Raw genomic sequence first — 23,681 nt, 5'->3', positions numbered from 1 at the left:
TGTTTTTGGTTTGAGGGTTTTTCCTCCATTTCATAATTGCCTAGTCACCAAACGGCACCACAGGCACGTAGCGGTCGGCGGGAAAGTCAGCTCCTAGGCTCACCACGCCGTCTCTGGACTGCACCTACGTGATTGTCCAGCCCCTGTCATTGATTTGTCTGCCCTTGTTCTTCACTGAGTTAAGAACTGACATTTCTGTCTGTTTCCTTAGAGAAAGAACACTTCTCCTGGACAAATAGTAACATTGACTCCCTGGATGACTGCATTTAGCACCGTGGGTGTGAGATAGGATTAAACAGAAACATTAACAGAAGATTGAAGACCACAGAATCTTCTGTTTGTTTTCGATGCTTCTCTGAAGCATCAGCTTTCAGACTCCCTGTATTAGCGAGTGTGTACATGTCATGCAATGTGACAAGGTGGCTTAAACAAGATAGAGTTTTCTCTCTCTGAGTTCAAAGTCCCAAATTGGTAAGGGAGCTCAGCTCCGCACCGTGAGGGACCAAGATTCCTCCTGTTGCCCCACCCTTCAGGGTGTCATGATTGTTCTAATGGCCCAAGATGGCTCCCCCTGAGTCTGCAACCTAGCAGCAGCAAGCAGAAGGGCAAGCAGAGCCCACAAGAGGCACACAGTCAAGTCTCACTGGACAGATCTCATGTGGCCACACCCGGCTTTATGGGAAGCTGGAAAATTCTGGGCAGCAATTCCTCCAGTTAAAAATAGGCAAGGTTTTGCTTTAGAAAGAGGTAGAAACAGAGTTTGAAGGATGATGGAAAGTTTCTGTCACTCTCCATATCTTAAATTTTCTCTGATCCCTTTGCACATATGACTTTCATAGTAAACTTTTTTTTCTCATAGAAGAGAGACTTCGGAAAGAGGGAGGTGAGGTATGGCAGTACCATAATGCACAGAGTCCTCAGAAGGGGGAGAGCTTGAGAACCCCTGCTCTTCCCTAGGGTCTCTGGGTGCAGGTTAGCTTTTGTTTTGATTTCTGGGTGGCCTTCTATTCCATTATATCCCTAATCCCACTCAAATTTGACACCATGCGAAAACACAAAAGATAATCTTCATCTTGAAACTCAGGCACTTTAGAGAATGGGCCATTTAAAATGTAACTGCAAATTATAGCCCATAAGTGTATCTCGTATTTTAATTTTCAATAATGGAAAACCAAAAACGGTCGTATCATTGATAGTACTTGCAGTTAACTCACATGTATAGGAGGTCAGAAGGGCCATCCCTTTACAACCATCAGCATAACCTGCCCATGAAAATGTTTCAAAGGATATACATGCACACATGAAAAAATCTTTTGATTCTATATAAAACATTATGCAAGTCTGTATTGGGGAGACTAAGGGATAATTTCATATCTCTATTTAATAGTAAGAATGGTTATAGTAAATAAATCTTTTATGCTCTGATCGTCTTTCTCCTGGGAATATAACAAGGTGAATGGACTTGTGCTTCAGGGATAAAAATTTGATGTAAAGCTGAGGATTTCTAAGAATAATGTTTAAATATATTTAAAATTATACATAAGAATCAAATAAACATATTTATTTATTTTTTGAGGAGGATTAGCCCTGAGCTAACATCTGTGCCCATCTTCCTCTACTTTATATGTGGCACGCCTACCACAGCATGGCTTTCCAAGCGGTGCCATGTCCGCACCTGGGATCTGAACTGGCGAATCCGGGGCCGCGGAAGCGGAATGTGTGCACTTAACTGCTGCGCCACCAGGCTGGCCCCAATAAATGTATATTTTTATTGTTTAAATATATTCAGCATTCTGAAACTCTGGTTTTTAAGAAAATATTTTAAACCTTCTTACCTAGTTGAGTCACTTAATTGTCTTTGTTTTTCTAAATGTTTCTGTATTATGATCTGAAATTATGGTTTCTCAAACTTTGGTCTTCTGGTATTTGTTAGCCGTATCTTTGTATCCTATGACTTCATTGGTTTTAAAATTTTTCATGTGCTCTCGAAGGGTATGTTTTCAGTCCCATCAGTAATTCCTCTCTTATGTTAGTTAATTCTTCTCTGTTTTCTCCAGTGATCTTAAATAACCGAATAAATGGTTATGGTCTGAGGTAGTTTGGGGGAAGGTGGTGTGTGGCTAGAATGGCTTAGACTTCTTGGTCTGTCTTTAATAATAGGCTTCTGAAACCACCTGTACTAGCCCATGACTCTTGACTTACAAATAGTGCTGGTCTTTTTACTTACAGGCAAAGTTCTGCTGGAGTGCACTTGAATTAGGGCCGCCCTGTTCCTTGCTCGTAGGGAAATTGCTTCCTGATATTCCAGACAGATCCGCAGTGGAATGGGGGCCAGACTTATGCACTGTCTCGTTATAGTGACATTCTGTCACTAATACGATATATTCCCTCCAGGAAATTTTGCATTTGGAAAGAGAATTGTGTTTTAATGGTAGTGGTGAGAGGCATCTCCCGTCAGTGTAACGTCGTCCAGGGAATGATGCCTCGTTCAGATTTTTAAGTGAAAAATACTTCTGTGCTCCTGATTAGGAAAACACATCACCGGGCCAGGGAATAAAAGAATTTTGTTTCTCTAGAAACACAGTACTTACTTCCAGGTATGAATAGAACACTTGGCGTGAAATGAAAATCTGTAATTTATTTTATGATGGGTTGTTTAAATCTCCCTGCCATCTTGTCTTTGGAGAGCCGTGCCTTTCTCCAGTGGGCACTGTTTATGTAGAACAGCTTTTGTCCACGGTGTAGACAAAAGTTAATGCATCGCGTACACGACATAAACAGTCTTGTACTTACAATCAGGATAGGTTCCAAAAGTTCATCTGTAAGGCATTTGTTTAAAACTGAGAATATGCTTGTCCTTAGAAACACTGGTGTAAGTGATGTTTGGGGGCCAGGCTAACCCCCCAAAGCCTCTGTAATGCATAATGTAAGTGAACTCACACTATTATGCATTGTGTATCCTGAGAGGAGGGGTCTCATGCAGTTGGAGGAGGAAGGGGAAGAAAAGATCTTTGTCTTCTTACTTCCAAGGGTCTCGTTTTCCTCATTTCCTAATGTTGCTCATCCGTTTGGGAGAGGGCGGAGGGATTCCTGCCTCTCAGCGTCCCACCCCCACTAAAAAACTGCCCCCTTCACATGCCCTTAAAACCTCTCAGTACAGCCGATCTCAGAAAACAAAGAATCCGACCTTTTGACCTTGTACATGCTTTTGTGCAGCTCACTGTGGTCCTAAAACCCTCTAATTTTTAAATACGGTAATTCCTAGTCATAGGATTCTCTAATACTTAGTGGATTTCCGGTCAGTGTTAAGAGAGTGAAGACTAAGTCAGAAAGGAGAAATGGTATTTGGAAACTGGACCACCAAATAAAAGAAATTGTTCCTCTAAGCCAGTGGTGCTCAGTGAGGGGTGATTTTGCCCCTCAGGGGATATTTGGCCATGTCTCGAGACATTTCTGACTGTCCCAACTGGACGTCTTGTGGGTAGAGGCCATAGATGCTGCTTAAAATGCTACAATGCACAAGACAAGCCCTCACAGCTTAAAGTGTCAGTAGCGCTGAGGCTGAGAAACCAAGCTTTAAGTTCCAAAGTGTGGATTGTTTACAGGTGTTACATTGAGGGTATCTTGGATAAATACTTCAGGAATCGCAGGATTTAAGAGTTTACTAGGTATATTGGGTTGGCTGGCAGTGGTAACTTTGGTTGCCTCCCCCAAATCCCCTCCCCAGACATTTGTAATGAATATACCCTCTAATTCAAATGGACACGTATATACTGAGGGCCTACTGTGTGCTAGCAGTGTTGTAGGCACTAGGGATATAGCAGGGAATAAGACAGACAAAAATTCCTGTCCTCACTGAGTTTATATTTTAGTGGGAAAAGAAGAACAATTAACTACGTAAATGTGTGTGTGTGTCTAGAGAGAGAGAGAGAGAGAGAGAGAAGTGGGGGGCGGTGGGAAGGGAGTGTTGGAAGGTGCTTGGTGCTATGAAGATGAAGAATGAAGCAGAGTGTAGAGATAAAAAGGGTTGAGGGGGAATGGGAATTTAAATGGGGAGGTCAGGAAAGGCCTTATTCGGAAGGCGGGATTTCAGCGGTGGCATCCGGGAGAGGGGAGAGAGCCAGCTGGGTGGTTTTGAGGAAGAGAATCTAGGCTAAGCAAAGAACAATTTGGACAGGCTCTAGGGTGGGAGCCTGCTGGTCTGGTAGCCATACCAAGCCTGCCCCTAAGCCCTCTTCCAGAGGAATTGTATAGGCCCATTAAGCGGTGGAGGGAGTTGGGTATAGCATTAGGATTTCCTAATGTTATTTGACTGCAGAAACATCAGAGAGCCTCATGTTGGAGTCCTGTTCTATGAAGGGGACGTAAAGTAAATGCTACTTTAATAGGATGGTGGTGTTTTTATAACTCTTTTCCTTCTTCTCCATAAGAGCTTTGACCATCTGAGAACTCCAGGTAATCTCCATTCACGGCTGGAGTGTCTTTGGAGGAGAGAGGAATGAGAGGTCACAGTGGGGACTGAGGTGTGTGGGTGTTTGGTGTGTTCTCTGCTGGCTTGCAGGCTGCCTTTACTGGGGTCCTAGGCCTGTGGTTGTCGTAGCCTGGTCTGACTGTTGTGGACACAGGGTATTTGGCATCCATATTGACAGCTGAAGGCAGAGCTTTCAAGCTGCATGTCCTGAGTCCACCGCAAGCTTCTAGCCTGGAGCTTAATTGTACCCCAAGAGAACGGCAGTTGGAGTGGACCCTGAATGTTACCCAGTGGGCAGGATGCTCTGTGTTCTCCCCACCTGTGTCACAATGAACTTTACAGATAAGCAGTTGAGGCCTTACTCGCAAGAAGAACAATTCTGTCTTTGTTGGAGAACAATTTGTTTCCTCGTAGTTGACTTCGTTACAGAGATAAGAAAGATTTAAAATGTGTGGCCTCTTTTTCCAATTTTCTTTTTTAAATCCATTTAGGACACAGTGCTTTGCATCTCGCAGCCAAGAACAGCCACCATGAATGCATCAAGAAGCTTCTTCAGGTAAAATGGCAACAGCTTAAAATTAGAAATGTGTCACTTTTAAAATTTAAAAACAACCTTATCTGTGAAAGGACAAACACACACTCACACACTCCTTAAACACTATCTCAGAAGCTGGGTTTCCTGTGAAGCACTTCATTATTGAAATGATAGCCAAGGAGAAGATTATTTCCATAGCAATTACACTGGTAGGGAAGAGCATCCTAGTCAAAATTTGGAGTGTCTTCCTTGGATCCAGCCTTTTTCTCCCCTTTCTTCAGCCCCTTTTCTTTTCAGAAGGACGTATGCCCTTCAAATAGTTCTTAATTTTTTCCGGGCTGTTGGAGATCCTTACGATATAGGCTCTCCAATATCCTGGTATTCTTTCAATCATTAGTAGAATGCAACTCTCCTTGAGAAGCAGAATTTCAACCATTATTGCCTTGAATATAACTTGATGAGCTTTTAGTTCTTGGTTTTTAAGTTCTTGGTTTTATTCTTCTTTATAATTTTAAGCCAACTCCCTGGTTTGATAACCTTGCCAGGAAGTTTATAATGATTACTTCGGGTGATGACTTCCGTTCATCTTTAAAGATGAATATTTAATGAAATCCCAATAGCAGTCTGTTCAGTAACATCCAGCTGTTTCCAGTCAAAATGCAAGCTGGCTGTTTTCAAGAACAGCAGAGAGCAATAAAATATCTGTTTGGAGTACTGTCTGTTCTGTCGAGCTGTTGTCTCAGCCTTCGGAGCACTGGCTACGACCCGGTGTCTTGCTTTAGTTTGGCTTTGCAATTCTAATACAGAAATGTGGTCACATTCTTCAACTGGTCCTGCTCTGTCGATCACACGGCTTCTTGTCTTGTGTTACATGATGCAAGCTACCGCCAATGCCGGGAATGCTTAACCTTAACAGGTCTGAAGCGAAATTCAAGAAAAATAGATCGACATCTCTGATTATTATTTTTATTATGAGGCTTCTTCCTGAAACCAATTAAAATAGAACTTTTCTTATCTGCATCCTCTGGGACTGGGCACTCTGGATAAATGACAATCGTTGACTGACCCAAGTCCCCTGCCTCCACACTCTTGGTCTTACCTCCATTTTTTAAACTTACTCGTGTTTTAAATCTCCATTCCCATCCTGGCTTAGCCATCCAGACTTTGCATCTGGCTCTGATTTTAAGGAAGAATGAACTTGATGAGCTGGAAATCCTCATGGGCAAGGACCAGATATTCTAGCCTCTCATGTAATTTTATATCTGGTTATGCAAATGGATTGGTTTTTCTCTGGAATCTTTGAAGCCTTTAAACTGTTCCTCGTGCTGTTCTAAAATTAGGCCACAGCGTGGTGAGTCGTAACTTGATCTCCATTCTTCTCACCACTGAAGGGCGCACAGACATTCCACTCCAGTGTGGCCTGTTCTTGCCTCCCTTCGCTTCCAAGTTGTCTGAATGCTGTTCTTCTTTCGGGATAGTTGTTTAAACCTGGGGCTTCCATGTCCTCTGTCTCTCTCATCAGTTCTCCATCTCTCATCTTGGCAACCTGTGCCCTCTGTGAGGGGACCCCTGTTATCTCCTGCCACCTCACCACTGCACCCTCTGCATTTTCTCCTCTCTCTGGCCTCTCTAGGCCTTTGTTCTTACTATGTGTCTGCAGGAGATACTTCTCAAAGTTCTGTCTCCTCAAGACAAGGCACACAGAGCCTCCTGAGAGCCTTTAAAATCAAATGAACTCTCTCCCTCCCCTGAGAACCCACTATTCCCCTCACTCTTTCTTCTAGCAAGTGTTCCCTGGGCATGGGCACTGTGTCAGGCATGAACTGAGCAGCGCCTGTCTTGGTGGAGCTTGCAATCTGGTAAACAATTATACAAATACATGTTACAAATTGCACAACACTAAGAAAAAATTAACAGTGTACCGTGAGAGAGAAGGGAGAGGTGGATGTTCAGGGAAGGCCTCCCGGAGGAGGTGCTATTTAAGCTGAGAACTCAACAATGAAAAGAGCCAAAGGAAAAGCATTCCAAGTAGACAGAACAGCAAGTCCAAAAGGCCTAAGGTAGGAAAGGCACTAGTCATGGAAGAAAGAAAGCCAGTGAGTGGGCCTAGGGCAAAGGCAGTGAGGAAGAGAAAGAAGGGTAGAGGGTAGAGGCCTCGTGTGTCATGATGGGCAGACTGTAATTCTTCTACGTACAGTGTGGAACTGCAAAGAGCTTGTAAGTAAACAGTGACGTTCACAGTTTTAAAAGATCACTCTGGTTGTACAGAGAATTGATTAAAGGGGGAAAAGGCGGAACTGTGGAGACCCACTGGGAGGCTCTCGTAGCTGGCTAGGTGAGAAGGTGCTGGCTAGACCAGGTCCTGGTAGTGGAGAAACAGAAGAGAGTAGACCCGGGCTGTGTTTGGAGACAGAACTGACAGGACATAGTAAATTAGATGTGGGAGGAGGAGGAGAAGAAATCAAAGATGACCGACTCTGGTTTCTGGCTAATTGACTAGATGGATGTGGTGCTGTTGACAGAGATGGGGAGGGGTCTCGGAGCATCAGGCCGGGCGTCGGGGAGGGCAGGCACAAGTTCTGGCTGTGCTGCATCTGAGGTGCTCGTGAGACTCAGAACGGAAATGTGAAGTAGGCAGTGGGTTATCCAGCCTGGTGCTCTGAGATAAGCCCTGTCGTCCACAGATAAGAACACAGGCTCTAGCCCAGTCTGTCTGCGTTTGAATCCTGGCTCTGCCACTTAATGTGACCTGAGAAAATTATTAACTTCTTTGTACCTGAGTTTTCTCATCTGAAAATTGGGCTAAATAATAGTATCTAACTAGGGTTTTAGGAGCCTGAAAACAATTCTTTGAACAGCGTCTGGCACATAATAGTTAATACTTATGCAATATTTTTGTTATTATTGTTAAGATATACATTTGGGAGTCATTAGCTTCTAGATAGTATTTCAAGCTATGGGTGTAGGTGAGATTACCAAGGAAGAGAGTTTAGAGAGAGGGCACCGAGGAACCCCCAAGTGTTATGTTTGGCTAAAGGAGAAGGAGTGGCCAGAGCAGTGGGAGGAAAGCCAAGATAGGATGGGCCAGGCAGTGCTTTGGGAGCTGAGGATGGGGTACTGGAAAGGGGGAGGAGTGGATGACAGGTGAGGGGTTGTAAGGGGAGGATAAATGTGTTTGTTGTCATTGGAAACATGAAGATTGTTGGTGACTTTGGCTAAGGCCATCTCTGTGGAGTCTTGAAGGCAGACGCCCAACTGCAGTGGGTTCAGGAATGAATGGGAGGTGAGGAAGGATGGACCGTGTGTGGGCAATTCTTAACAAGCAGTTGGCTCTGTGAAAGGGGAGAATCAAAGGTGGGATCAAACTGAGAAATCCTAGAGCGTGTTTGTTAGCTGGTGGGGATGACACAGTGGTGATGTAGTGACGACGTAAGTGAGAGGAGGGACCGTCAAAGCAACAAAGGGTGACAGTTTGCCTGTGTCATGATTACTTGGAGATGGGTCTCCCTCCCCATCAGGGACTGTAGTCCCCTGGAGTGTGGTAACTGAGACTCATTCATGTTTCTACTCTTCCTAATAAGTCGCGTCACACCTTGAAGGAAAAAGATGAACTGAATTTTATTGCATGTATTTGTTTATTTTTGTCTTGTAGTCTAAATGCCCCGCTGAAAGTATTGACAGCTCTGGGAAAACAGCTTTACATTATGCAGGTAACTTTCATTCTTTTCCTTGTCTTCTCCTGCCATAAGAAACACTAACTTTTCATTTTCCTTATTCAAGCCGCTAAGCTTACCATATTACTCCTGCTGCTACTATCTGTCATCATTCCTACACATTCTTATTTTACTCAGTTTGCAAAGTGTCTAGAGTTTTTCCAAGGAATACATCTAGAATTCATCAATTGCCCACCAAACAACTAGTAAAAATTGTCATGGCTATTATATTTTAATTAATTAAAGGTTCTTATATAGGAGATATTCATAAACCTTTGTAGATTACCAGTAATGTGTGGTACAGATTTTTTGACTTGAGGATCATAAAGAACATCAATCAGTTTTATTTCTCGTTTTGTCTTACTAACTGTCACACAGCTTCAAGTGACAAAACGTTGACAACTGAACTCTGGGATGATTAGATTTACAAATTTCTTTTAGCGCTAGTTGTGGAGAAGGTAAGTCCTATGAAAAGCGGGATCAAACGTTTGCCTAAAGGCAACGGGCAGTTGCCGAATAACACTAAAATTAAACAGTAATTTGAAACACCTCTTACTTAACCTTCCTGACAGCATCTCTCTCCAATGCAACTGGAGGGAATGCGTGCAAACTGGGTAGAACACGACATTTTCCATCCCGGAAGTGTTTGATGACCCCGTTGTGAGAGTAGCTTTGTGATCAGCTGTGGTATTGTATTTTCCTCCCCTCAGCGGCACAGGGCTGCCTTCAAGCTGTGCAGGTTCTTTGTGAGCACAAAAGCCCCATAAACCTCAAGGATTTGGTAAGTACCAGGTGGCCACTAGAGGTGGAGATGAACACTGGTTTTTCGAGCACTGTGTGCTTAAGACTTTAGAGACCTAAGTATGTGGCACAATTCTATTGCTTTTCAACCTACATCCTCTTCTGCAAAATGGAATTAAGTATTATCCATCTTTGGTCCCTAAGTTGTTAATAAAACATTTTGCCCCATGCAAATTCTTTATATGTGTATTTGTATCTAAGGATATATATGTAGTCTACCATCAACTTAAAGATTAATTAGGCTTAATTTCTTGATTTTTTAAACTAAAAAATCTAAGTGGAAGTTATTGTTTTCATCCTGCACCGTGTGTACCTCCTTGGGTACTCCTGGTTAGGGTTTCCCAGCTTTGAAGACCGCTTCTAGCCTGTTTTAACCTTGCTGGGCTATTGTGAGAATAAATTTACATGCTTGTTCCTCCTAGTTCCAGGGTTAAATTTCTTGCTGTAACGTGGGAATTGCTAAGCATACACTTATACCTGATGGAGATATTGTGAAGTGAGCATATGAATCTGTAAATAAATTCACACTCCCTGAATGTCAGCACTTTATAACCAAAAAGGATAACTTTACAGAGATAAGGTTTTAATGTCTGAAATTCTACTTTAAGAGGAGCCTTAATAATCCTTAAGCAGCAATTGTATATTAAAATAATGGCTTACTTTTTTCCTTTGCCTTTTGAATACATCTACCTTAAAAATTACTGTTGACCCCATTTTTAGGGTTTGTTCAAGGAAAGAGCAGAATAAAAGCTTCTCTTTATGGTTTGTGTCATTTGAGCTAGGCCCCTTCACCCTAGGATTATGGAAATAGTCACCTCTGTATTCCTCTAGTATTTTTTCATTTGTTTTATATTGTAATATTTTGATTCTTAATCCACCTTATGTAGTTGGTATATGAGATGGGGCTCTAGTATTCTTTTGTTCCAAAGGAATTGCCAGTTGTCATATTGTAATATATGAAACAAATCATTCTTTCCATCGATCTCTTTATCTAGTCATGTGTCAGTAAAAGACAAACTAATTTGTGTTCTGTTTTGATACCTAGTAAGATTATGAAAGGGTATGCTTTCCGAGAAGACAGTAGTGGCATGGTGGGATACCTGTAGTTCACTCAGAAGAAGCTGCTTAGGGGACAGTGGGAATGACCGATGCCGTACGAAACCAGTCCTGCATTTCTCCAAAACCATCCCTCAGTAGATGTGGTACACATGCCTTGAGCCTTTACATACTTTGTGTTCCACTCTCACTCACATCATCACCAGACTGAGTGATAGCCAAGGGAGCAAGCAGCCCGATGGCTGAGGCTCCTGAGGAAAAGCTAACAGTCAGTGGAATTCCACAGAAAGAGTTGTGCTAAGATGTAATGGCGGCCCTATTGGGGCACAGCCTCTCATGGTGAGTCAAATATAAGACCAGCAGGACAATTCAGGAATGAATGTAGAAACAACGAAGACCTTTACCATTCTGGCATTTGGTGTCTGAGTTCAAGTCTTAATCTGAATTTGTCTCCTAGGATGGGAATAGACCACTGCTTCTTGCAGTACAAAATGGCCACAGTGAGGTCTGCCACTTTCTCCTGGATCATGGAGCGGATGTAAATTCCCGGGACAAAAATGGAAGGTACCATAGAATTAGAAATCATCTGATTTCAGTAATACCCACGTCTGGAGAGTCTTTCAAAATATCACAGCTGTATTTTAGATCATTTGTTATAAAGTGGTTTTAACTTCTTTACTTTTTTATTTTCTGCCTTTTTTGATAATCAAGGATCTGTTTCCACTTAAAATTTTTTCCCCAGACCTCTGAGAACATCATTGAATCAGTGATGAGATTATTAAATACTAAAGTGAATGGGCCATTTCCTATGACTTTTCATGCAAAATTGAATAAAAGTAAACATATTGGTTGCTTTTTAAAAGTAGTCCTAATAAAATGTATGGGTACTTTCAAATGCTTGAGGTGAGAAGACAAGATTTGTGCCAATATTAAATTCCATCATATTCAGAAGATTATGTCTATGTTATTGGACCTAATATGGTTTAATGTTTTGATTTAATCTGAAGTTTTTAAAGAAACTACTTAATTTCACCTTGATAGCATTCCATTTTGAATTCCCTAGAAGATTAAGTATAGTACAGGTTTAAAGGCACTTAATCTTCTTGTCCCTGTTTGGAAGATGAAATGATTTCCCAGGAAAGAGTGTTCACATTTGTTAGTACTAATTTAGTGCCTCTTTTTTTCTCTAGAACTGCTCTCATGCTGGCTTGTGAGATCGGCAGCTCTAACATCGTGGAAGCCTTAATTAAAAAGGGTGCAGACCTAAATCTTGCAGATTCTCTTGGACACAATGCCTTACATTATTCCAAACTCTCAGAAAAGGCAGGAATTCAAAGCCTTCTGTTATCAAAAATCTCTCAGGATGCTGGTATGTGAAAGAAAATAACCAGTGTTGTTTTAAGTTCATCCCCTCCATTTTCCCTAAAGGATAAAGGAATTTGTACAGTATGATATGTTTTATTATTCTTTTAAACATATTCTTGAAGAAAAATGAAGTGTTAAATGTTGTGTATGGGGTGGGTGGGTGTGTGTGTGTGAGTGAGTGTGAGTGAATCCTGCCACCCAAAGTGGATATGAGTCATTATGATTCTTATAGTTTTCTTTTTTTCACTTTTCCTTCTATAGATTTAAAGACACCAACAAAACCAAAGCAGGTATTTATCTTTGGGGGAGGTGATTTTTTTTCATCTCTCCTTGTGGGAATTTGAAAATGTTCTGATTAAACCACTCTGTGGTCCACTAGAAAAATGATAAAGACTATGTTGAAAACACTTGAGTGAAATATCTTTAGAATAAATGATTCCTTGTTATAAAGTGGTAAATATTTACTAAATGGTTTACCCTTTTGCTAAAGCATGTAACTTTAAACTTGCTACTTATAGATTCATCTTTTTCTGAAATGTACTAATATTTCCAATTGGTGTGAAAGTGTTTGTGGTTTAAACTCTGAGAATGAATAACAGTCTTTTAAATACTTGTAATATTTCAAGTGCATGTAATAGCTCATGGATTGGAGACCTACATCCATGGCAATGTTACATATTTAATGAAAATAAGAGATTTAGCTTTTCCTTTTATTTTGATTGGGGCTTTTCTAAAATGTCATTAGTGTTACACAGATAGAAATTGAGAAGTTTGCCCTGTTATTTTGGAGTTTTTTCTAAAAACATAGTCGCTATTGTTTACTTTATTAACAAGATGTATGTTTGGCTGTTTTATTTGTTTATACATCAAGGTTCTTGAAAAAGTTATACACAGCAAATACTCAATACTGAATTTATTATGTACTAACTGGGTTACTTATTTGTCAGAGATGACATTCCCCCCTCCCCTGCATACTTACACTCTTTAAGAAAAGGAATGGAAGTAATGCCAAGATGGGGGAAATATCACTGCTTTGCATTAAGATGAAAGCTAGACTATGAATGTATTCTGAGTTCTAAATTGTGGTACACAACTCCTCATCCTCTACTTTCCCAGTTCTCCACACCAACTTAATTTGGTTTTGTCTTGTGTTTTTTATTTTCTTGCTATTAAAGCATGGGCTGCTGGAAGAAAACTTGGAGCATGCATATTACTTATTTTTATGTTGGTAGCAGATTTCAGATCTGGATAAAGTAAGAAACGCATGAACTGTTGAGGTTTTTCTCATTGTTTGGTGAAGCTGTTTGCCCAGACTTTACTAACCTAACTAACCCACCTCCATTCTTTGGACTGTGATAACTTTCAGCATGATCAAGTCTCTAAAATAAGCTCAGAAAGAAGTGGAACTCCAAAAAAACGCAAAGCTCCACCACCTCCTGTCAGTCCTACCCAGGTAAAAATGAGCAAACCAACAATGAGCAAGCATACAACAACCAAGCCATAATTTTGTCTTTTTGTCTTTAGGCCAAAAAGAAATGGTTTAGAACTGACCCTTAAATGCAGATTTATAATTGTCTTCAGTGGTTTTAAATTTCAATTTGTGGTATGAAGGATTTTGATTATTAGTGTGGAAATAATGTTGGTTCTTATTTATTTCAAAACTGAAGAATGGAACAGTATCTTTTTAGAAAGCCTCAAAGAAAAATGTCTCAAAATCTTATGACAGATGCTTTTTCCTTAAGATAATAAGCTCAATCTATTTTTAGTTCTTCATATTAACAGTTCTCGTAAAGTGGGGGAGAATGGATAGCTGGTGAGGCAGTTGAAAATGAAGTTTACTTGGTTTTTAAAAACATTGTTAAAATATATTTGCCTTTCTAATTACATTTAAGTTTGGCTAATATTAAAAGCAGCTTTCATATCTGAGCTTACAGTGACTACAGCATAGTGGAGGAAGCATGGATATCTATGAAATGGCAATAAAAACAGGCTGGGGCTTGTTATTAAAAGAATCATAGGCCATAAAAAGAATAATCCATATTCAAAAAGTTAACAGGAATATCTCATCTGATGAGTAATTTTAAATATGTTAGCATATTCATTAAGAATATTTGTAACCTACAATAAACGTTTCATGGATTTATGAAATTGATTCTAGTAAATATAGGAGTGAAGTTACTTAGTTATAGTCTGCAAACTTGGAAAAAGTATTTGAGGTAGCTGAATTACTTTGAAAATAGATTACCCTTGACTTAATTTGCATTGGTTAGATAGATAGGTTAATTCTTCAGCACTGGAGAAGAAAAGACTTTGAGGAAACATTCTTTATCACTGGTTTTCATTTTGTTTTTTTAGTTGAGTGATATGTCTTCCCCAAGATCAATAACTTCAACACCACTTTCGGGAAAGGAATCAATATTTTTTGCAGAAGCACCCTTCAAGGTATTTCCTTTTGTGTTCAATTTTGCTATTGAATTTTATGATACATAATAGACTTGATTTAAGTGCTATAACACTGGGTGAAACAGAATATACTTCTCAGTGATAGGTTCACAACCTTCTCATCATGAAGCACATCTTGATTATTTTTCCTGGCATGGACTCCATACAAAGAAGAGTAGGATGAGGGGCTGGCCCCGTAGCTGAGTGGTTAAGGCTGTGCACACTCTGTTTCGCCAGCTGGGGTTTTCAGTTTTGGATCCTGGGTGCAGACCTACTTCACTCACTGGCCGTGCTGTGGAGGCATCCCACATATGAAGTAGAGGAAGAATGGCACGGCTGTTAGCTCAGGACTAATCTTCCTCAAGCAAAAAAAAGAGGAGGATTGGCAACAGATGTTAGCTCAGGGTGAATCTTCCTCACAAAAAAATTTAAAAAATGAAAAACGGTAGGATGAATAAACCATATTCATTAAGTAATAATTCATTTCCTTCATTTAAAAAGAAAGAAATTTTTGTTATTCTCTGATGTTTTACTGAGAAGTAAGTGTATTTTTTTAATTAAACTTTTTCCTGATTATAAAGGTAATATGTATTTATTTTAGAAATTTTAGAAAATCCATTAGGTCTTATTCCGCCTGATTCTGTAGATTTGTGGTTGGAAAGTATTTTAAGGAATAGGGGCATATTTCAATTCAATATCTGTTTACCTAACAATCACTAGGGAATTATATTTGGAAAGAAAGTAAAATTTATAATTATTAAAATGAAATTCCAGTGGTATATTATATATTTATTTCCCCCATATAAGAATTACTAAAGATAAATTTTCTTTTAACTTGGATGCACATTGATCTGCGAAGATTCTATCAACCTATCGTTTCTCTCACTTTCACCAGATTTTATTAGTCAGCTCTTAGGATGAATATCTATTCAAGGCAAGGCAGGGGAAGGAAGTTATGTTCTTAGAGTTAGTACCCTAAAATCTTCTAAGAATAATATCAGAAATTATGATTTTCAGAAATAGATTATAAAGAGGCTTTCAGGGGCCGGCCTGGTGGCAAAGTGGTTAAGTGCACACGTTCTGCTTCGGCGGCCCGGGGTTCACTGGTTCGGATCCCGGGTGCGGACATGGCACTGCTTGGCAAGCCATGCTGTGGTAGGCGTCCCCCATATAAAGTAGAGGAAGATGGGCACATTGATGTTAGCTCAGGGCCAGGCTTCCTCAGCAAAAAGAGGAGGATTGGCAGCAGTTAGCTCAGAGCTAATCTTCCTCAAAAAAAGATTTTCATTTCTTAAGAAACAAAAATAAAAACGTTAAAAGATAAAAAGTGACACTGTTTGGAATGGCTAAGGTTTCAAAAGATTCAAAATACCAATTGTTTGTGAGGATGTGGAGGGACTAGAACTCTGATATTCTGTTACTAGAATGTAAAATGGCACAACTACTGTGGAAAACTGATAGTTTGTTAAACATACACCTAACTTATGATCTAGATATCCGCTCATAGGTGTTTACCCAAGAGAAATTAAAATATATGTCGCAAAAAAACTTACACAGAAATATTTATAGCAGCTTTATTTACAATATCCCCAAACTGGAAACAATCCATATGTCCATCAACAAGTGAATGGATAAAGATAATGAGATATATCCATACAATGGAATATTACTCAGCCATAAAAAAGAATGAAGTTCTGTATAAGCAGCATCATAGATGGGTCTGAAAATCATCATGCTGAGTCAAAGAAGCCAGACACAAAGAAATTAATATCCTATGACATTCCATTTATAGAAGGTCTTGAAGATGCCAAAAGGAGAGTAGCGGTTGCCTGAGAATGGGGTGGGCAAGACTGGCTCTGATGACGCATGAGGAAACTGTTCGAGGTGATAGAAATATTCTGTATCTTGATGATGCTTGTATAGCTGGGTGGTTCCATGGGTCTATATCTGTCAAAACTCCTCAAATTGTAAACTTTAAATGGATGCATTGTACCTTAATATAATTGAAAAAATAAAAATAAGTATATATTTTTTAAGTGAAAAAAAAAGCTTTTCATAAAGATAAGCACTTGCCAAAAGTAAGCCACTTTATTTTTAGCATGTGGGTCTTTACAAAAGTTCCTTTGCTGAAAAATTCTCTTATCGTGGTCTGTGGCTCACCTAGATGAAACCTAGTAATTTCTGGCAAGGCAGTGTATTTTGTTTTGAAATGAGAGTCTGGCTTTGAAGTTATAAGAATTTTTGCAATATATTAATAGATATTCAGGGACAAAGGGTTAGAGGAAATCTTGAGAGGATCAATTGTCAACCCAAGATTATAAAAAATTTTTATTCCCTTATAAAATTACTTTTCCCTGGCAGTTCTCATTTACTACCATTTCTCTTAGAAATATTAATAACAACATGATAATAGCAGATAATTTATAAAATGATAAAGCTAGAAAGTACTTTTAATGTATTTTAATCAATGTATTACCCAGATAGATAAAATTTCTTTGGACTTAATTATGAAAGTAGTATTTACCATCTCAAGTTTTACAACATAGCCCTCTAAGGTAGCTATTACATAAAATTATTATAATCTTAAACAATATTTGTATTGTACTTACTAGATAAAATTTCTGAAAAATATTTTGATAATGTACCCTCTGGAGCATCTAATGTTTTAGAAATTATATTTTAGTAAATAATTGTCATTTTAATTTACTTATATTTTAATTTTTTTTTTGGAAAGGAAGATTTGCCCTGCGCTAACATCTGTTGCAAATCTTCCTCTGTTTTTCCTTGAGGAAGATTAGCCTGCGCTAACATCTGTGCTCTATTTTTTGTATGTGGGATGCCTCCACAGCATGGCCAGCGAGCGGAGTAGGTCCACACCCAGGATCCAAACCTGCAAACCCAGGCCGCCAAAGCGGAGCACTTGGAATTTTAACGACTTGGCCACGGGGCCAGCCCCAAGTATCATCTTCTTTCCTTGAGATTTTCTAGCTCTTTTTCTAGTAGGATAACACCAACTCTGTTCTATGTAAACTCAAGGAGGAAAATTTGCTTGATTCTTTTGTGGAATGTTACCTTGAGGAACATTCTTTTCAGTCATTTTTGTGTCCCAGCAGGCTGAGATCAGTTCTATACGGGAAAACAAAGACAGACTAAGTGACAGCACTACAGGTAAGATGAAGGAGTGTCTGTTTTTGTTCCTTTGACCGGTCTCTATTACATGTCCATTTAATGACAGCAAAGGCCAAGGGGGGCTCCTCTGTGTAGGGAGGTCAAGAACCCTGTCGTGTCACCCCAGGCCTGCCGATACTGCACAGGCTGAAGCTCTCTGTGCTTCACGGAACCTTCCCCAGGATTTTCAGGAGTCTCCGAGCTGGGGTGTGAAATAATGTATCTCTGTGTTCATTTGTCCCTAACCAAATGTTAGCACTTCCTTCAGTTATGAATATAGGCAATAACCCCCGGTGGTATTAGCAAACCAGTGACTTTGACACCAAGAGAATTCACGGAGAATGTCAGGTCACCTTAATGTTACTACAGATATCTTGAAATGTCATTTACAGTATTTCTACTAAAAATTATGGCAGTTATTAGACCTGCTGCCGGATCTTGTTATTTGGTATATTACAAAATAAGCTCTTAAATTACTGTAGCCTGTGCATTCTGTTTTACACATTTGAAAACATTATCTGGGGATGAGCTCCGCCGGCTGCAGGCTGTCAGCAGGCAGCACTCCTTTCAGCTGAGCTGCAGGTTATTTCCTGATGGGAGAGTCAACTGAGGATCTCAAGGGCTGCCACAGTGTAACATTTCTACTTTGGATTTTAAGTAGACACCTGCAAAGATAGAGTGTTAATGAAATCATACACGTCACATTGTCTTCATCAAGACAGGGTTTAATTCCTTGTCTGATGAGTCTATCCTGTGGCTTACTCTCTAAGAATGTAGTACGGTACCTTCAGAATCAATTTATAATGTAGGGTAGATTATTTCAAAGGCCCCTTTTTGTTCCAGCATCCAGTTTCTTAGTCTGTTATGCATTTCATATGTGTTTCGAGCTTTCAACTTACAGAATTTAGAAATATTAAATTTTCTAATTCCTGGCAGAGAGCAATGTTAACATAACTGAACAATTGTTAGATTGGATACTTTAAAAACCATCCACTGTGTCTTAGAAATAATTCCTATGGCTTAGAATTACAGTCACGCTCCCCAACCCCCGGTTCATTCCGAACTCACCAGCCTTCCTATCAAGGGGACTCATGAAGCTGTGGCTAGGCACCAAACGTCAGAAGTAAGCTTTTCTATGAAGAAATGTCATTTTGCATCATTCCAAGTTCAGATTAATGTTTTCATCTTTACGTTAAATGGCTGTGACAAAATAAAAAACGTAACAGTAAAAACATTAGATCTGTGCTATTCAGAGTATGGTCTGTAAACTGTTGCCAGTCTACAGTAAATAAGGAGTTTGCACCAGAAAGTCATCCAGCTACATCACTAAGCGCACTGTTTTGTCCAGCTGACATTTTGTTTTTCATAGGAAGACTTTCTGGATGAAGGAAGCGGAACATTGAATAAAATTCTGGAGCAAGCTCCTGTCGTGCCTCAGTGAGCACTTTGAGTAGCATTGCTTTAGGGGCTAATTCAGCTTGGTAACCAGTACGATGTCAAAAAGTGGTGGTTTAGCAACCGTGTTTGCTGTGGGATTCAGAGAAGAGAAAACCATTTCATGCTGGGGTGGTCAGCGAATGCTTTAAGGAGGAGGCACAGCCTGACATGAGTCTTGAAGGATGCCTAAGAGTCATCTGGCCAGAGATAGGCTGCAAGGGCAGTCGTATGGATAAATAATGCAAGAGTCAGCCATGTTGAGAATATAGAAGGTATGATGGAAACCTTGAATCTGAGGAAAATGAAAATCTAGAGAAAGAAGTCATGAGTCATAAACCTGAAAGAGTAGATTGAGGCCAAATCTCAGAGGCTTTAATCCAGATAAAGGAATTTGGAAATTATTTTTGGAGAAAGAGCAATTAAAGCACTTGAACCAAAGAAATGGCCCTCCCACAGTGTGTTTTAGGAAGATTAGTCAAACAGTGTTGTGCAAGCTACATTTTTACTAGGGAGAGGAGAGAGAGATTTGGTAGGAAGCTGTTGGCAGAGTTTCCAAGTTTGGTGATAAAGTTTGAACTAGAGTAATGGTGGTGGGGATAAAAAGTGAACCAGATTCCAGAGCTATTTCTAAAAGGATTCACAGAAATGGAACTTGTTAGGCGTGGGAGGAACAATAAACAACCAAGGTATAACACTTAATCCAGTGAATGGAAAATGTATGAGCAAATCCATCAGTTTTCAGATCAGCATGTATGCATCCAGGCATCTAGTACTGTGCTAGGAACACCCCAGTAAGGAAACTTTAGTACCTAAGAATTGTTCATCTGTCCTGCTGGTGGGCGGGGGGCAGTTCATAGGATGAGGAAGAAGAACTTGATTGGGTAGAAAGTGAGTCTGTCAGAGGTCAGAGAAATAACCGTTTAATTTTTTAAATATTATTTTAAATTGCTTTTCTCTTTTCTAGGTGCTGATAGCTTATTGGATATAAGTTCTGAAGCTGACCAACAAGATCTTCTTGTCCTTTTGCAAGCAAAAGTTGCCTCTCTTACCTTACACAATAAGGAATTACAAGATAAATTACAGGTAGGTAAACAGATTGCTACCACCGACTATTCTGTAGGGTCAAGCTATTGGGTTTTTCAGGGTTAGTCAGATGATACTTTGTTTTAAACATCTACATTAAGTTTCTTCTTCTTTTTTAATAGTTAGCCTTAATCATCTTATAGTTCCAAATTATTTGCTTCTTGAGTTATTTGTTAACTCTATTTCTGTAAATTGCTAAATTATATGTAATTCTATACATAGTATGATATTTATAATATGAAAAATATATATGTGATTAGCCGTTCATTTAGTAAAGTGGATCATTTAGCAGATTTAAGAACTTGAGAAGAAATAGCTATACTAAGTCCTTTACCCCTCTTGGCGACTAGAATAATATGAGAAACAAAGGAAAAATTTGAGTCAGAGGCTTTACAGCCAAAACACTTCCAGTGTTTTTAAAGTGGCACCAATAATCTGTCTTAACAGAGCACAGAATAAGCTTAGAGTCATTAATCCGACTCTCATGTCCCAGATCGTATTTTTTATGGGTCGAGAGGACCCAAGCAGGATGCTCATGCTGCTCTCCCCTGTGTAAGTTCTGGATTGTCCTCTCGTTCTTGCTCACCTAACCACACCTTTGCTGCCATTTCCTTCTTGCCTTTTTCCCAGGCCAAAATTCCCAAGGAGGCAGAAGCAGACCTCAGTTTTGACTCTTACCATTCCACTCAAACTGACTTGGCCCCAGCCCTGGGCAAAGCTAATGAAAGCTCTCCCCCAGACTCCAACTCCTCTCCATCTGTCTTAGCACATTCCTCGAGTAAATCCACTGTTGACAGCGATGCCAGGATTCAGCAACTACAAGAGATTTTGCAAGACTTGCAGAAGAGGTTGGAGAGCTCTGAAGCCGAGAGGAAACAGCTGCAGGCCGAGCTCCAGTCCAGAAGGACAGAACTGATGCGCTTGAATAATGCAGAGATTTCAGAGAACGGCTCCGACCTCAGCCAGAAACTTAAAGAAACTCAGAGCAAGTACGAGGAGGCTATGAAAGAAGTCCTTCGTGTGCAGAAGCAGATGAAACTGGGCCTCGTCTCACCTGAGAGCGCAGATAGTTACTCGCATCTCCGTGAGCTCAGCATCACCGAGGAGGAGATAGAGGTGCTAAAGCAGGATCTCCAGAAGGCGTTAGAAGAAAGTGAAAGAAATAAAGAGAAAGTGAGAGAGTTAGAGGAGAAACTCGTAGAGAGGGAGAAAGGTGTAGTGGTTCAGCAGCCTGTGGAAGAGTTCGAAGAAATGAAAAGTTCATATTGCTCTGTTATTGAGAATATGAATAAAGAGAAAGCATTTTTGTTTGAGAAATACCAAGAGGCCCAAGAAGAAATCATGAAATTAAAAGATACACTGAAAAGTCAGATGACACAGGAAGCCAGTGATGAGGCTGGGGACATGAAGGAGGCCATGAACAGGATGATAGATGAACTCAACAAACAGGTGAGTGAGCTGTCACAGCTGTACAAAGAAGCCCAGGCCGAGCTGGAGGATTACAGGAAGAGGAAATCTCTAGAAGACATAACAGCTGAATATATCCATAAAGCAGAGCACGAGAAACTGATGCAAGTGACGACCGTATCCAGGGCTAAGGCGGAAGAGGCACTGTCCGAAATGAAGTCTCAGTATTCAAAAGTGTTAAATGAGTTGACTCAGCTCAAACAGCTGGTCGATGCGCAGAAAGAGAACTCTGTCTCCATCACAGAACATTTGCAAGTGATCACCACGCTGCGGACTACTGCAAAAGAGATGGAGGAAAAAATAAGCGGTCTTAAAGAGCACCTTGCCAGCAAGGAAGCGGAGGTGGCAAAACTGGAGAAACAGCTCCTAGACGAGAAGGCTGTGATGACGGACGCCATGGTGCCCAGGTCTGCCTATGAAAAGCTCCAGTCGTCGTTAGAAAGTGAAATGAGTGTGTTGGCATCGAAATTAAAGGATTCAGTAAAGGAGAAAGAGAAGGCCCATTCAGAGGTTACCCAGATTAGAAGTGAGGTCTCACAAATGAAAAGGGAAAAGGAAAATATTCAGACTGTCTTGAAATCCAAAGAGCAGGAAGTAAATGAACTTCTGCAAAAATTCCAGCATGCCCAGGAAGAGCTTGCAGAAATGAAGAGATATTCTGAGAGCTCTTCAAAACTGGAGGAGGATAAAGATAAGAAGGTCGGTGAGATTCTATTGCTGTTGGGTTCTTGCTAGTAAGCCCTGGGGCCTTCAGCCTTTTACTACAGTTAACATTTAACATTTTTTAGCATTTGTCAGCAGTAACCTGTTGTGAACGCTCAGGAGCTCCGCACATGTCTCTATCTGTCCCCAAAGCCACATTAAGAATAGTAGGTTGGACATTTATTTTTTAAAAACACTGATCTTCTACCACTTCCCTTAGACTAAAGCGTTTTCACATATGTGATGCATGTTTTCCCTTTAAAAATGATTTTACAGAAGCTCTGCCAAATGTCAGGGATCAGAAGTGAACCCACAAACTGAAAAGCATTTGTGACCCATCTTGAACTTCGACTCTTTTGGAATCCAGACAGATTCCTCCATCATACAGAAACCCAAATACTCCCAGACTTGATCCTGCTTCCCGAAGCTCCATGGGCTTTCCCTTGAGTCAGTACAGAAGCTGTCCTCCTGGGCCCTCCCTTTCTGAGAGGAATAGGAGAGGAAGGGAGGAATGTGGGGGGCAGGCAATTAGAGATGGTGCTGGAATTGCTTTAGAGGAAGGAGGAAAGCAGAGAGGGAAGTGGAGGATGGTTCCACGCCTGAATCTGCTCTACACCCCTAGTGCCCTGAGACAGATGCTCTGAATGGCGTTCATTAGAGCACTATTTCTCTTCTATTATTGTGTAGTGAGTGTTTCAGAAAGAGCTTCCAAGCCATGGGGGCCGGGAGTTGGGAGGTGGAGGGCGAGTTACGTTCACTTTAAAGTAAGATGTCCAGGGGTATCAGGGGTTCTAGAACTTATTCCTGATTGCTCATGTCAGCAATGTTGAACAAAACAAAGCGGTCTCCAAATAAAGACACCTGAAACCCTGTTCTGATTTATTTTTTCAACAGTACTCCTCTTAAAGGTAAAAGAAGGAAGTCACCGTCCTATCTTCTGTTATCTTCATGCACCGAAACACAATATTTAATCCACGGCCCTTATTTGCATGTGATGGCCTTCAACGGCTTTGTTGGTTTGCCTCATGTTGTTATTGTTATCTGTTTCACTTTATGAGTTTTCTTTAAAAAATAAAGGAATTATTCCAAAGTCTCAAGTCCCAGAGGCTAATAAAAGCTATATTCGAGGCTTGGAAATATCTGAAATTTTGCTTCTGCAGGCACGTTGTTGACTATTGATACAGTTTTCCTTTCTCACTAGATAAATGAGATGTCGAAGGAAGTCGCCAAGTTGAAGGAGGCCCTGAACAGCCTCTCGCAGCTCTCCTACTCAGCGAGCTCCTCCAAGAGGCAGAGTCAGCAGCTGGACGCTCTGCAGCAGCAGGTCAAACAGCTCCAGAACCAGCTGGCTGTGAGTGGGCTTGTTTGTTTCCCGGGCCTGGTTGGGGATGGAGGGGGAGGCAGGTCACGTACGAACTCAGCTGTTAGGCAGGTTGGAGTG

General features: G+C 40.4%; 1 protein-coding gene across 21 annotated transcripts in view; it reads left to right on the top strand.

Annotated features, from left to right (window-relative positions):
• RAI14 (retinoic acid induced 14) overlaps nucleotides 1-23,681 on the top strand; it is a 138,497-nt gene that overhangs the window by 109,111 nt on the left and 5,705 nt on the right. For 7 of the 21 annotated variants that reach the window (XM_070246335.1, XM_070246344.1, XM_070246337.1 and 4 more), the window contains 12 exons: nucleotides 4,963-5,027; nucleotides 8,659-8,716; nucleotides 9,430-9,500; nucleotides 11,034-11,140; nucleotides 11,767-11,945; nucleotides 12,203-12,231; nucleotides 13,308-13,394; nucleotides 14,297-14,383; nucleotides 17,497-17,551; nucleotides 19,953-20,071; nucleotides 20,702-22,237; nucleotides 23,442-23,591. In XM_070246335.1, coding sequence (XP_070102436.1) covers nucleotides 4,963-5,027; nucleotides 8,659-8,716; nucleotides 9,430-9,500; nucleotides 11,034-11,140; nucleotides 11,767-11,945; nucleotides 12,203-12,231; nucleotides 13,308-13,394; nucleotides 14,297-14,383; nucleotides 17,497-17,551; nucleotides 19,953-20,071; nucleotides 20,702-22,237; nucleotides 23,442-23,591 — 2,543 coding nt within the window. Of the gene's footprint in view, nucleotides 1-4,962; nucleotides 5,028-8,658; nucleotides 8,717-9,429; nucleotides 9,501-11,033; nucleotides 11,141-11,766; nucleotides 11,946-12,202; nucleotides 12,232-13,307; nucleotides 13,395-14,296; nucleotides 14,384-17,493; nucleotides 17,552-19,952; nucleotides 20,072-20,701; nucleotides 22,238-23,441; nucleotides 23,592-23,681 lie in introns of all 21 variants that reach the window. The other 14 variants (XM_070246343.1, XM_023625785.2, XM_070246334.1 and 11 more) reach the window with 3 other exon arrangements.

This window comes from Equus caballus, chromosome 21, assembly GCF_041296265.1.
Source record: "Equus caballus isolate H_3958 breed thoroughbred chromosome 21, TB-T2T, whole genome shotgun sequence".
NCBI lineage: Eukaryota > Metazoa > Chordata > Mammalia > Perissodactyla > Equidae > Equus > Equus caballus.
Note: the sequence above shows the minus strand (reverse complement) of the source record. Positions and strands in the feature narration are given on the sequence as shown.